The 14,902-nt window shown below is 34.2% G+C and overlaps 6 protein-coding genes across 6 annotated transcripts; 1 reads left to right on the forward strand and 5 right to left on the reverse strand.

The window, feature by feature from the left end:
- Positions 1-30: 30 nt before the first annotated feature.
- Positions 31-1,490, reverse strand: NAEGRDRAFT_71931 (uncharacterized protein; the record flags this gene model as incomplete). Its single annotated transcript, XM_002672884.1, has 2 exons — positions 31-692; positions 746-1,490. 2 exons carry the CDS (start codon positions 1,488-1,490, stop codon positions 31-33), a joined length of 1,407 nt encoding a protein of 468 aa, XP_002672930.1.
- A 393-nt stretch (positions 1,491-1,883) lies between these two features.
- Positions 1,884-4,519, reverse strand: NAEGRDRAFT_81067 (virulence-related protein Nf314; the record flags this gene model as incomplete). Its single annotated transcript, XM_002672885.1, has 8 exons — positions 4,312-4,519; positions 4,230-4,270; positions 4,037-4,158; positions 3,757-3,985; positions 3,491-3,713; positions 2,965-3,344; positions 2,644-2,839; positions 1,884-2,592 (listed from the first exon to the last, which is right to left on the reverse strand). Exons 1-8 carry the CDS (start codon positions 4,494-4,496, stop codon positions 1,884-1,886), a joined length of 2,085 nt encoding a protein of 694 aa, XP_002672931.1. The 5' UTR covers positions 4,497-4,519.
- Positions 4,520-5,443: 924 nt separating this feature from the next.
- Positions 5,444-6,430, reverse strand: NAEGRDRAFT_71933 (uncharacterized protein; the record flags this gene model as incomplete). Its single annotated transcript, XM_002672886.1, has 1 exon — positions 5,444-6,430. The coding sequence occupies one exon, from the start codon at positions 6,428-6,430 to the stop codon at positions 5,444-5,446; it is 987 nt and encodes a 328-aa protein (XP_002672932.1).
- A 667-nt stretch (positions 6,431-7,097) lies between these two features.
- NAEGRDRAFT_81068 (uncharacterized protein) lies at positions 7,098-10,644 on the forward strand (the record flags this gene model as incomplete). The annotated part of the gene is made up of 3 exons (XM_002672816.1): positions 7,098-8,336; positions 8,409-9,787; positions 9,823-10,644. 3 exons carry the CDS (start codon positions 7,098-7,100, stop codon positions 10,499-10,501), a joined length of 3,297 nt encoding a protein of 1,098 aa, XP_002672862.1. The 3' UTR covers positions 10,502-10,644.
- An 867-nt stretch (positions 10,645-11,511) lies between these two features.
- NAEGRDRAFT_51899 (uncharacterized protein) lies at positions 11,512-12,339 on the reverse strand (the record flags this gene model as incomplete). Its single annotated transcript, XM_002672887.1, has 1 exon — positions 11,512-12,339. The coding sequence occupies one exon, from the start codon at positions 12,337-12,339 to the stop codon at positions 11,512-11,514; it is 828 nt and encodes a 275-aa protein (XP_002672933.1).
- A 155-nt stretch (positions 12,340-12,494) lies between these two features.
- Positions 12,495-14,753, reverse strand: NAEGRDRAFT_81069 (uncharacterized protein; the record flags this gene model as incomplete). Its single annotated transcript, XM_002672888.1, has 1 exon — positions 12,495-14,753. One exon carries the CDS (start codon positions 14,751-14,753, stop codon positions 12,570-12,572), a length of 2,184 nt encoding a protein of 727 aa, XP_002672934.1. The 3' UTR covers positions 12,495-12,569.
- Positions 14,754-14,902: the final 149 nt, after the last annotated feature.

Genomic DNA, 14,902 nt, shown 5'->3' on the forward strand with positions numbered 1-14,902 from the left:
TATGATAATGAAGATTTCGAACATCTTGAATTAGTCCTTAATTACATGTTCATAATCTTTGGTGTGTTCAAATTCATAATCTAAATGTACATAACATCTTTCAACATCTGGTAATGATTCAATCTTCTTTTGCAATGATTCACCAACATCGTGAGAGTCCAAGAGTGGAGTTTCCTTTGGAAGGACAACATCAATCTCAACAATCATGTTAGCTCCAGAGTAGTAGGCCATTACTGAATCAACTTGTGTAATTAAAGGACTATGATTCAAGGCCATAAATGTTAATTTTTGAATATATTCCTTGTCTGCAGTCAAGCCAACCAGTTTTGTAATGTGTTCCAATGATTCCTGAATCCAACTCTTAATAATATAAGTACTCAAAAGAACTGCACCAATAGAATCTAACCACCACAAGTAAGTACTCAAGAATAATGAAACAAGTAACAAGCTGTTCGATAAGACATCATTTCTATGATCGAATGCGTAGGCAATTACAGATGGTGAATGTTTGACTCTTCTGCAAACCAAATGGAGAGCCAATTTGATGAGAATAGTTGCCAACAAGACACCAATACCATACCAATAGAAAATTGAGGAGAGATATTTTGGAATCATAATTCCAAACATCCATTCAACCTCAGCATTGGAATCAGCAGAGCTATTATTATTGTAAACATCGCCAGTAATGAGACCTGTTACAATTTGAGATATACCTTCCTTGATAATTTGTAAACTTGCTGTACACATGCAAGTTGCAAAGATAACAAATCCAATTGGTTCCAATCTGTTTCTTCCAATTGGGTATTGTTCTTTCTTCTTCTGTACAATGAAGTAATATAAATAATCAAACCAGACAATAAATCGAGAGCTGAATCAATTGTAGACGTAATAACTGAAAGGGAAACTGACAAGACACTCGCAGAACATTTCAACACAAATAAGCAAACATTAGTCCAAAATGACAAGTGAATGCACCAATATTCCAATCGTTTCATTGCAGGTGAAACTTGTTCTTCCTGTTTGAATGCATCTTCATTCATAACAACAGATCTTCCTGTTAAATCACCTTCACTGGTTGTTTCATCTGCATGTTCCAATTTTGACTTGTATAGTTTTGCATACTCATCAACCATTTCATTTTGCTTTTCGTAAAACTCAACTACCTTCTTCTTTTCAATATTGGATGTATCAATCAGTGGAAATTGCTTAAAATTTGATTGCCAATCCCTTGTAGCATGTTCCACATACGACACATTTACCTTGGGAACTGAAATTGGATTAAAATTTGGACTGGAACCAATTCTATGCGTCATCATTTGTTCAGATGAATTTCCTCCTTCACCATTAGCAGCAGTAGCAACAATTGGTTTATCATTATTCATGTCCACAACTTCAATCATTTCTTCATCATCTGTTGCAGCAAGTTTGGTCTTTTTCTTTTTCGCATAGTGGCCATGATTAATTCCCTCCTCTAATATTCCTTCCGACATTTTTAAAGCTACTGTAATGAACGCACAAGTATATTTTTGTTATGAAAGTGTTGCGGCTTTGTTTTTGCACAAATTCTTATTGCGCAATTATTTCGTAAGTGTTGGAGTTCTGGAGCGATAATGATGAATAAAAGGCAAATAATCAAATAAATGGGTAATAGCAACACTAACATTGTTGACTAATATGTGAAGTGCAGATATGAATGCTCGTTTTCAACAAGGTTTTTGAATAAGATTCCAATCACTATTAATCATTTCCTTTCGAGCAATGTGTTCTAGAACGTTTTGTAGATGCATTGCTTTCCAGAACCAATTATCATTCATACCACTATAAAGATTGTTGCAAGTTGGTGGCAATTTTGTTGAAATTGCACTGAGAAATAGTTTTTAAATTCATGGATAATTAAATTCCAAAACAGAACTATTCCAATTAAAAAATTCAACGTAAAATCCAAGATTTTTCATATCTTGCACATAATCCTTCACCAGAGAATGACTCTTATAATCAATAGAAAGAAACTCCTCACTTTTAAACCATTCCAATTGTTTAGGTAGTTTCATACCTTCTGCCAAAGATGCTTGGACCTCTTCATCATCTGAAACATCTTGAACCTTGTTTGATTTTCTATTGCTATTTTTTAAAGTAAGATTATCCACTTCATCTTTCCACCAAAATTGATAACCCAAATATCTAAACTTTGGAATAATTTCTGTAGCAAAAACTCCTTGATTATTATTCAAATAGTACCAACTTCCAATATATGCATTAAACCCTTCATTCATTAATGCATTTTCCTCAGTTGCCCAGAATGGATTATCCTCATTGAGTGTAGTATGTATTAAGTGTTTCAATTGTTTTTCAAAATTTTCATTATTCGAACAATCTGATAATGGATCCAATAATTTCATTAATTTCCTATTCTTTTGATTGTAAGGCATTGCCTCTTCCATTTCAATCCACTTTTCAATGATGGCATTTGTGGCACTATAGACGAATATTCCAACTGGACACAATAGAATATCAAATAGTAATTTTCCTTGACAATTTGATAGATATCCCACATTATCGATGTGATCTTGTACAACTCCGATCATATCCTCACTATAATTGTAATATCAAAATTAATATTAAATAATTATTTAAATTAATTACCTTGATATTAAATTGGCCATATTAATAGGAAGTTTAGTCTTTCTATCAATTTCAATCGGATGACAATGAAAAGTATACGGAACATCATCATGAACCTCACATAGTGTATAATCTAATTGTCTTCTTCCCTTCCTAATTGATGAAGATGCTTGTTCTTCATCTAATTGCTTTTGTATCGTTAGAATTATTACTTCATCTATTTCCGAAAGAGTTTCATCATTATGATCATTAATTTTCTTTTTTTTACAAGTTTTTTCTTCTTTCCTAATTTTTTTTTTTTTTTTTTTGGTGATTTTCATAATCAAAATAATAATATAATACCAGCTTGAGTACCCAAAGTATTCAAAACAGTATCAACATCACCAGAATAAACAAGAATTCTAATTTGAGGAAGCAACTTGGTATAGAATGGCAACATGGTAGTATAGATGGTGGTGTAATTAATGAAGGTTGAACAAACTTGCCATCCATTTGGATTACCAATATGAGTAGCACCAATGGCTGATCTAACAGCTGGAGTATTGAAATAGGAAATGACAGAGTGATCTGGAACACAAGGTGAATCACTTTCGTCACCAACAATAGAGAAACTAGATCTTCTTGATGTAGCTCTGTGAGTGTGAAGTTGGAAGAGTGGATGATTCTTAGAGTTGATAGAACGCTTTGGCATGTTTAAACCGTTATCACCCAACCATGTGCAGCTAAATATTTTGTTGACCAAAAGATGAGAAAATTCCAATAATAAATTCCAATAATAATTCCAACAATTCAATTTTCATGAATTTTCAAACATTTTCAATAACATTGTTCACGTTAATATTGATATCAAATTACTTGGATAACTTACGAGTCATAAATGTAATATGGATTCAAATGGGTCAAGGAAGCATAAACTTTTGACAAGAATGCAGAACAATCAGCACTGTTTTGATTAGCATAAAAATTACCCTTGCAACTAACAAAACCAGCATTGTAATCTTCAATGGTAATCAAACTGTGTTCCTTATAGAAGAGAGGAACAGAGTTGGCATCTTCTTCACCATCAGTAACACCATTACCAACCAAAATACCTGCATGAAATTATATTAGTATAAATTGAAATCAGAAACATACCTTGCAAGTTAATCTTTGGTAATTCACCTTGTTGATTTCCTTGTAAAATTCTGTAAGCAGCAGATGGAACATAAACTCCACCATATGATTCTCCAGAAATAAAGAATGGATTCTTGACATATTGTGGGAATCTAGAGAAGAAATCTCTCATGGCTCCATTCATATCATTGGCAGCAGTAATATCGGTGATAGACATATAATCAGCAGTATTGTCACTATAACTATAACCCTATTTAGTTGTTTAAATCATGAACAAACTCTCTATGTAACAAAAACTTACAACACCAATTGGTTGTTCCAAATAAATAATGTTAACTCTCTTATTCCAAGCAAATGGATTGCTAACAACAGTTTTACCATCAGCTAACACAACAAAAGGTCCATGTTCCGATACCATTCCGTCTATTGTTGAAATAGTCATTAGATGACATTGTTAAAACTTTAAATTTTCACAATTTTCACAAAATACTAACCAATTGAAGAGCAACCTGGGCCACCATTTGTCCACAAAACCCTATTCATTGTCAAAAGGATGATAATACTGAAACAACTTACACTGGTGCTGTAGCTGGATTTTCTTGACATTCCATGAACCAATAAAACAAATGGTGTTGAGTAGAATTTCCATTCAAATAGCCAGTGTAACTCTTGAATGTTATTGGTTGATTATAACCAGGCAAGGAAGTAACAAGATGATCCCTCGAGGTTTGTCCCATAACAACCTGAGCATGCAAGAACATCAACAGAGCAAGGCTTCCGAAGACGAGTAACAAAGTTCTGGAAACGTTTTTGCATTTTTTTTAAATTCAAGTAGCCGGCTATTGGTTGGCGGGTGATTTTTTCAGTGCTTTTTGAGGCAGGCAAAATATCTCAAGAATTTCCAATGTTACGGCTTTCATGTTGGGAGATGCTTTTTTGAAACTCCGGAGATGGAAAACAAAATTGTTAGTAATGACCCTTGAGTATCTTGTTCGTTATCTTCAAATAATATTGAAATACATCTATGATTCCGTTTTCCAAACATCTTAATTACAGATATTTTTTTCATTGTAGGGTGATATTTAAGAGGTCACAGCAATCACAATAGCAACGCTTTTCTCTTGTGTATGGGACAATCATTTGGTTGTCGAGTTGCTTATCGTTATCCTTAGAAGATTGAAGAAGCATCAGAATTTGTTTAATCCATTCTTCTTGTTTCCTATCTCTTTCTTCTTGTTTTCTATCACGTTCATCTTGCTTTCTATCCCTTTCTTCTTGTTTCTTTTCAAGCTTATTAACTTTCAATAATCTTATTTAAAACCGAAAGGATTAGGGAATTATTAAGTTTTAACATGTCGAGTGAATTCATTTTTTTCTATTATAGATTTAGTTTATTTAATATGGGTAAGTTGTAGGGACTTTCACTGTACAATATTTGAAATGTGGGGGATTATTGGGTCTTTTCAAGAACTCTTTTGATTTCTTCGACTGTTTATCACGAAAATTGGGAATGTGTCAAATCAAGAAATATACAAGTAAAGAAGCATTTCAAAAGTTATGAGTAGAGCACAAATTTACAACTTGATTCAATACAGAGATCTTTTAAGTCATGTTTCAGATTTAGCTTTTCATGATGTTGCTTGACATTCGAAATAATCTTATTTATGCCTGTATGAAGTGAAAAGAACTATTTGGTTTCAGTCCTGTTTTATAAAAGAGAGCAATACCAATTTTTAATCTCCTCTTCATTTGCATCCTTTTCGAAAAAACTATTGAAGGTAAATTGTAATTGAATGAACCACACTGGTACATAAATATGTTTGAAATTCTTACAGTCAATCTCCACAAATACTGAGCGTCTATATTCATACGCTTTCTGTACAGCATCTTTCAAGCATACTGGTTTTCTTTCGTAGTGAGAATAATTCTTTTCTGAATGTAATCCTAAAACTATTCCTGTATCAGTATTATTAGATTGTAAACCCGCTAAGAACCATTCATCTAATTTGTTGAATGTCGATTCATGATCCATTGAAAATGCAAATAAACATTTCACATCATATTCTTGATGCCATTTATCTTCAATCATTTCACTCTTGGAGTAGAATCTTTCAACTCCATTTGTCTCCCAAATCTGATGCTTACAACGATTCTCCTCATTGGGAATTGTACATATTTTTGAAAAGTAATAAGGCCCAATACCAACATTTTCCCTAAATTTTCCATGTTGAATAAAAGTTCCCAAAGTTGATTTTCCAATACCACTATCTCCTAAAATCATATAATTAATTGTTTGATCTTTGTGAGCTATTTCAAAATTAGGAAAAAATAATCGATAGAAATTCAACAATTCCAACTCGTTAGGATTGAGAATTTGTGAAATTTCTTCTGTATTTCTTTCCGGATCATGATTTCCCAATTTAAAAGCCAATTTTAACAAGTGTAATCGTATGAAATATTTTGCATTTCCAATTAATTTTACATGATCACTATTCGAATTTTCCGCGTTTTGATAAATTGAAATATTTAAATCTGATTTCTCGCCATTACAAAATTTACAAATATCATCACTAATAACAATGCAGGAATTTCTAATCAAGTTGTGAATATTCCGATTAACAGTGAGGAGAGAAGTTAAAACATCAATCGGTTCTAAAAATTGAATAATCTCCAACCAAGCAAGATCTTGCGCCATTTTTTTTGTAATGAATTAACACACCAACACTCACAGTCAACCACAATAAAATCTAATGAAATATCTTTCTCAATAAAATCCAAATTCCAATTATAGTTTGTCTGAACCACCTCTCAATGCTAATTCTACTACTCCATCTCAATAGCACAAACCAATATTCCACATTCCACAATTCTCCACATCAAGTACAACTCCAACTTCGGATCACCTCTCTACAAAATCAAAAACTTCCAACACCCACTTTCCAAGTGAACCAAAAATCAATCCTCCATAAAAAACAATAGGATTACATAATATTCAATATACAGTACACTGAAGCAAGCACACTTCATCATAATCGCGCATTATTATTTCACGAATATACTGAATATACTGCCGTGTCATTTCATGAGTGGACAATTCATGCATAACTCCTTTTTACATTGCTAACAACCCATCATATCAAAAAAAGACCCAATACAACAATCAACAGCCAGTTAGTTGCCTTCATCCTCAACACACAACAAGCCTTTGATTTTTCGCGCTTTTTTTCTCTTGTTTTAATTTCCCTCCACAAAGCTCCTGTAAATAATTCAATATTTCATCAAAGAGCACACTCAATCTTTTTGCGTGAGTGAAGAAAGAAGAAATTAGTGTACAATAGTGGTTTTCCCGACATATTGAAAGTATGAAACGGGTTGGAATTTCCCAGAGGAAGATCCATCATTTGATTTTAATTTTGATTTTCCTTGTCTTGTTTGTGATTAATAATTATGAATTATTAATTAATAATCATAATGCTGATTTGGGATCATCACCAGAGGCAGTGTTCATGGGAGGTCTTGTTAATGGTGCTTCTTATCGATTTTTAGGTGAATTAACCAATTCAACCAAAACAAATGTTTCTGCAGTCTATGTAGATGCACAATCAGGTCAATCATTCACTAATTATACTGTATCGACTTCAACTTCAACGATTGGTTTTGGATCATTTTCATATACCTATGAAAGTGATGAATTTTCATGGCAAATTGTGATGGACAATGAATTGCCTTCATTTACCAATACGAGTAGTAGTATTTCATTGAGATATTATCGATTGGTACATAAGAATATATTGCTGACTGATTTATCAAAGAATTTATTTATTAGTGTGGAGAATATTTCGACAGTGTTGACTCCTCTCAATCTGTTGAATGGATCTAATGGATTGGATATTAGTGTGAATGGAATGCTTATTAGATTGAATGGAACAACTAAGGGAAAGTACTCCAATTCATCAAAATTGGTGGATATTCCTGAATTGTTTACATCTTCCTATTCATTACAATTGTTTTCAATTCAATTGAATACATCAAAATTACAAGATAATAGTACCTATCCTGCAGTGGTAGATCCATCGAAAATTTTGGTCAATTACACTCAACTCAAAGGAAAGAATCCAACATATTCCTACCAGGTTCTCGAATCAGTGAAGGAATATATCAAGGTTCTTTCAGTAACCACTGTTTCATTGAAGAATTTGTGCAGTTCTTCCTCTCCTATTGTGGCCTTTACGTGGGGCTCTTGGAAATTGTGGTTCGTTTTGGCCATTGTCATTCTAATGTTGCTCATGCTTGTGGCTTCATGGTGGAGGCCATACTTTATTGTTTTCATGACTTTGGTCATTTTGAATCTTTCAGGAATAATTAACCTTACACAAACTCTGAGTGGTTTCTCTAATGATGGTATGCTGACAGTCTTGCTGCTCTTCCCTATTGTCCAACCATTATCGGAGAATTCATTAGTATTGAGAGGATCCAAGTTAGTATTTGGTACAGCCAAGTATGGTTTATGGTTGTGTATGCTTAGATTATGTTTGGTTATTTCAGTAATTAGTCCTTTCATTAATAATACTCCAATTGTCGTTACAGCCCTTCCAATTATTGTAAGTTTATTATGAATATTTCTCTTATTTTGTTTCTTCTATAATATTTTAATATTTATTTCATTAAAATAGAAAGATTGGGCCAGAGAAAATAACATTGCTGCCTCCAAATTCTTAATGGCCATGTGTTATATTACAACAGCTGCAGGCTTAATGACCTTGATTGGTACCAGTACAAACATTGTGACCAATGGTCTATTTACTGCCTACGGTTATGAGGCTTTCACATTCTACGAATTTTTCTACATTGGATCAATTTTGACATTTATTACAATCATTTATTTGTGTACATATGGATTGTGGGTCTCTCCAAATAGAAAAGGTGGTATGTTTAGATTGGCCAGAGAAAGAGGTGAACAATTCTTGACAAAACTTGCAGTCGAAAGAAGGAATTCACCTTTAATTGGTAAGAACAAGACCAAAGTTATTACTTATTTGGGATTGGACAAGTTGGAAGTTGTTGAAATTATCAGAAAAAAGACCAAACAAGCACCAGCCGCCACACCATCCAATGACCGATCGAATACTGATTCACCAACTAGGGTGGAGGTGACCACAATTATGAGTTCAAACGATGATGACAATTTGGAACATATTGTGCCAGTTCCTGACGATTTGACCATTCAACTCTATGATACCATCATTTTCAAAGGTCATCCAACCAATATTTTAAAACTCCACTCCATGGTTGGTGTTTCACAAAATATTGAACAAGATCCAAAGGAAGAATCCAACATTTTGCACACCATGTTGGGAACTGAAAATTTACAAATCGATACCAATGTAAATAATGCAAACAATACAGAAAAGAAGAGTCCACTTTCTCCAAGAAAGCCATCAACTGCTGAAGAGAATGATCAAGAAGTTGTTGTGGAAATTAGTGATAGTGAGGCTGCTTCTACCAATGATTTGATTATTGGTGAGACAAATTCTACAGAGGATCAATTTTCCTCTGCACCACCAATTCCAAAAACCTCATTGAAAAATAAGATTAAGGAACAAAATCTTCATGAAATGGTTCTCAAAAAGTCAGTTGAAGAAGAAGAAAAGAGAAAGTCTTCTGTTGAAGAAGAGACTGAAATGGAGGAAATACAAATTCCAAATGATGTGGAAATTCCATCAAACCCTACTGATTCAGAAAAAAGAATAGACACAATTGACAATACAGAAAATAAGACAGTCGACACTACAACTGAAAGTAAAAAGAAGGAGGATGCCTCTGAAGCAGAATCTGAGAATGAACCAGAATTTTTCGAAGTGGTCATTAGTACCTTCAACCCATGCATGGGTGAATTATACTCTGATTTTGAAAAGAGATATGGAGTTGTCATTCTTGCAGTTCGTCACAATAAGGGTCTCGAAACTAAAACAGATATCACTGATTTCAAGACTACAAAGGTTAAAGCAGGAGATACTTTATTACTTATTGGAAAGGCTGATTTCTATTCCAAGTGGCATGAACTAAGGATTTCTATGTCATTTCCAGATGTAATGTTTCACCAAAGGAGAAGAGCAAACATCAAAAATTTATTGTCAAGATTCCATTCACAAAGAAATCAGTCAACTTGTGGTGGTGGGAACACTTGATTTTCCCATTCTTTATTGCAATGATTGCTGTTGCCATTGCTGGATATTCAATGCTTCAATGTGCTATGGTTACTTTGTGTGTTGTAATTATTTTCAGATTAATCAATCCAATTAAGGCAATTGAATCTATCGAGTGGCCACTTATTGCCTTGATCGGTTCTAGTTTTGGTATTGGTACTGCAATTACTCAATCAGGTATGGGTGAGGCTCTTGCAGAATTATTAAGATTGATGAATGTTCCAGTTATTCTACTTCCAGCATTTGTCGTTTTCATTACTCTAGTAGTGACTGCTGTCATTACCAATAATGCTGCTGTGGCTGTTTGTTTCCCATTGGCTATGGCTATTGCTAGATCGTACGGTTTAAATCCTCGATGCTTTGCCATGTGTGTCTGTATTGCTGCCTCCTCTGTATTTGCCACTCCAATTGGCTACCAATGCAATATGATGATTATGGGACCTGGTGGTTATTCCTTTATCGATTATGTGAAAATTGGTTTACCATTGACAATTATTTACTTTTTCGCCGTTAGTACATTTGTTCCACTCATTTGGGGATTGGAAGTTCCAAACTTTTAAAATATTTGAAAATATTACAATATTAGAAATAATTATTTATTTTGAAATATATATCACTTTTGGATAATATACAAATAGTTCAAACTTCTTTCCTTTTACAGAAAATCAAACAGCTCCAAATAAATACTGTTAATACAATTGCCAAACAACACAATACAATACAAGCAATTCCTCCTCCTTTGAGACTTGTTTGAAGTGCCAACAATCTGTCCACTTCATCCAAATTTATAATTGGTTTCACAGAGAGTGTCACATTAGAACTCAACACTCCACTAATCAAAGTAGAATTATTCGAAAATTGATTATTCAAGTTATTGAGATACCACTCTGTTTCATTCATGTAGCAGATTCCTTTTCCCAAATTAATGCTTGTCAATTCAATAGTCGAAAATAATCGATTAGTTTCAAGAGTGGTATTTAATTGTGGGAAACGATCATCCTCAATTCGAATCAAACTTGCACATTTTTTCACTTTACAAACATTCGTATAATAAGTCGTCGATCCACAATAATAAAAACTATCCACACATTTTGCAGTAACATTCAACACTGTACAATTCATAACAAATTGATCCCTCACCATACTTTCTCTTTCAATTGAAACCACAACTTTCGAATTGGGTGAACAACATTCGAATAACAATCCAGCACTCGCACCCAACAATCCAAGTACCAAGGCAGGTAAAACAAGCACTCCAACCACCAATAAGAACGTCCAATGCTTCCTCCCGAATGCATTCTCCAACGAGTGAGGAATACTTGTCGGTCTAGTGCCCAAATTAACAACGACCGTAGTGGATTGTGCAATTTGTGCGTTTTGACCTGCAGAGGCCTCCCGTGGTGGGATGGCTGCTGGATTGGAATGCGAGGTGGAGGGAATGTGGGCTGGTAGAGTAGACAATTTTTTTAAAGTTGTTTTTTGATGAATTTACAAAAATACTTTACAATAAATTTCTATAATTGATCTACTAGTAGATCAGTATTGATTTATCGTTGATGAGGGAGGACTATTAAACATGATTAACACTTGAATAGTAATAAACCACTGCTTCAGTTTGTTGCGCAGCATTCGAAGTATTTCTATCCGAATCTTGTTCATAATTCTCCATTGCAGTAGAAGAATACTCAACTGTTGAAGCTTCTGTATATCTACGTGAATTCTCACCTCTATCTCCCACATTATCAGCATTTTCATTTTCCAATTGATCACTACTTGCATTACTTGTTGAACGATATGGATTCTTTCCATTCAAAACATCCAAAACCTTAAAACAACAATTAGAACTCCAATCTCCTTCTGAAATTGTCTTGTGAATTCCAAATGCACAAATTGGTAAGACACAAAATACTAAAATGAGACCAACAGGGACCAAAATGAATGGAAGAATGCAATTGACATCACATTGGTTGACTGCAGTGGTTGATTGAGTGGAATTGGAATTGGTTTCAGTTAGGACATTCAGAAATTGTGTTGAAATTTCGTTAGCTGAAACTATTAGAATCGAATGAGTTGACGAATGAATGAGCATGAATAGTATAAAGGAGAGAATTAAATATTGTTTCCATTTCAATAACTGAAACTTTTTCTGCAACAATTGTGATTTCATATAATTTCTTCTTGTTTTTTGAATTTTCCCTTTTTCATATTCATCACATTTGTATTGTTGTAATTTCTTCAACTTATTATTGGTAATAATATTAATAATCCTATTCCTTCTTGTAGTGTCATCTTGATCATCGGAATTACAAGTTATAGTAGAATTAATACTACTGTCATATTGTGGTTGTTGCTGAGAGGATTCTCTTCCATGAATTGTCACACTTGATGAATTCTCCATCACAGTTGTGGCCCTATCATGACATTGTTGGTGGTGTATGAACATTTTTTGTTTGTTGTTCATGAAATAGAAGAGACTATTGTGACACAAACAACAACTTGCATTAATAACGGCATTGGGTGGAGTTGAAGTTCGATATTGTGCGGCCTCTAATTGTCAAAAATAGTTTTGTTTTATTATTTCATGATCCTCACAAAAACGATAACAAGTTATTTGGAGTTCGATAACAATTAGTGAGTTTCAGTTGTTGTGGTGGTAGCTTCTGTTTGTTGAGATTGTTCGTTTGTTGTTTGATTAGTGGCAGCACCAATACGTTGTTGAATCATATTAACGACAAAGGCTGGATCAATAACGTGTTCGAAAATTAAACCAGATCTTTCCATACCCTTAGAATTGACAGTCTTCAAGTAAATTCTATTGTCTTCAGCCCAAACACTCTTAATCTTTTCATAATTGACACTGACCAAGTTCATTCTCAAACGAAGTGGCAATTCAATAACTCTAACAATACGTTCAGAGGTGATCAAATAGTGAACACTTCTTCTCTTGAAGAGAGCAAACCAAGTAATGAGGGCAATAACACCCAAAGTAAAGTACAAATGCAAGAATCCACTGAAAATCTTGAGTTTGAAAATAGAGATACCAGCATGGAGAGTACCATAGGCAATCAAACCAATAACGAATAAAATAAGGGCAACCTTGGCAATGACACACAAGATACGTCCAAACTTTCTCTTACCATTACAAGCACCATGTTTCTTACCGTGACATGAAATATTCTTCTTGGCTGGCTTTTCATACAATAAGAGAGTTTCAGTTGCCTTGGTAGCAGTTGATCTCATAAGTTTCCAGAACTTGGACAATCTCTTTTGCAATACTCTTTCTTGACGTGGAGTATTTTCCATCTGTAAAGTGGAAGAAGAGAGAAGAGTTCTAGACTTTGGTTCTTTTGGATCTTGAATAATAACAGCTGAAGAGGAAACTTCATCGAGTTTGTAAACTTCTCCAGTACCTTCAAATGGATTGGCAAAGTATTGTCTAATGAATCTATCACAAGAACGTCTACTCTTACCATCCAAAACCTTAAAACCAATAATTACAAAGATTACAGTAATAACTACTGAAAGAATCAAGAAACCTGGAATAGCACAACGAAGACTACGACGGAATCTACGAGCAACAGTTTCACGAGTGGCAATAACATCTTCATGGTTCTCATCTCCACGACGATCCTTTTGTGGTTGTCTATTGTCAGCAGGAGCAATTGATGAGGATGGTTGTTGTCCTTGTTTACCAGAGTCAGGTTTAGCTTGATCGTTTGGTTGACCAGATTGTGGTGGTGCTTGCTGATTATCATTAGATGGTGGTGCTTGTGGCTTTGAGCTTTCTAGGATTCTCTTTTCACCACGACCAGATTGTGGTGGTTGATGTTTGGAGTATCCTCCATGACCCTTTCCTGGCTTTTCCATATCAAAGAACATGTCCATAACTTCCATCATTCTCATTCTGTCTTCATCAATATAGCAAGAAATTTCACCAAGTTTAATAACACGATCTCTGCAATCTAAAGTTTGTTGTTGTAATGGATATGAACAAACTCTTGACATGATGAAGGATTTCTTGGCAATCTTTGGTGGTTTAGTGTAAGAGTCTGGTCTTGATCTCATTACATGTCTAATTTCTCTAGTGTGTCTGGCATGATTAGCAATTGAATGATGACCAGGATGGAATTCATCATGACCTGGACCACCAGGACCCAAGTTTCTGTGTGCAACTGAAACATTCAATTCGAGATAGTACACTCCACGATCATAGTCAAAGTGTACAACAGAGTTATCTTGGTCAGTATTGACCTGGCAAACGCTCTTTCTATAATTTAAATGATTGTCAGCACTCTTACCAATAGTTAAGAAGAATGCAATGGAGAGGAAAATAAATAAGAGTGAGAATACCCCAACAGCTCTTGGAATTCTTGTCCAAGTCTTACCCTTTAACGATTTCAAAAATCTTTTTTGTTGGGCATGTTTACAATTTCTCCACTTCCAGAGCCATGATCTACGAGGAGCTTGTTCTCTTTGTGGCAATGGAATGGTAGTATCTTGATTATTGGTAGTAGTAGTGGATGATGGAATTAAATTTTGGTTCATTGGAACTTCTTGTAATTCAACATCATTATGTACAATTGAAGATGGAATTGATGATGAAGGAGGAACGTAATTGAATGGAATTGGATTCATACCACTCCATGGATACATGGTTGGGAGGTTATTTGTAGTAGTTTGATTAGCTGTTGATGGAGTTGTGGAATTTGGTTGTTGTTGATGAACCGTATAATAGGGAACATATTGAAGATCTTCGGAAGCCCCATTCAATGATGGATATTGGGAAGTTGGTTGTTGTTGTTGATTATTCATCTTCACTACTAACAATATTTATCTCAACGTGATGACGATGATAATACAATTATTATTAACAAAGGAGATTTTGCCGTTGATGATAGTTCGCTATTTAAAAAATGTCGATACAAAAATGCGCGCTAACTGGGTAATGAGTTGGTTTTTTT

Source organism: Naegleria gruberi, assembly GCF_000004985.1.
Source record: "Naegleria gruberi genomic scaffold NAEGRscaffold_50, whole genome shotgun sequence".
Lineage (NCBI taxonomy): Eukaryota > Heterolobosea > Eutetramitea > Acrasida > Naegleriidae > Naegleria > Naegleria gruberi.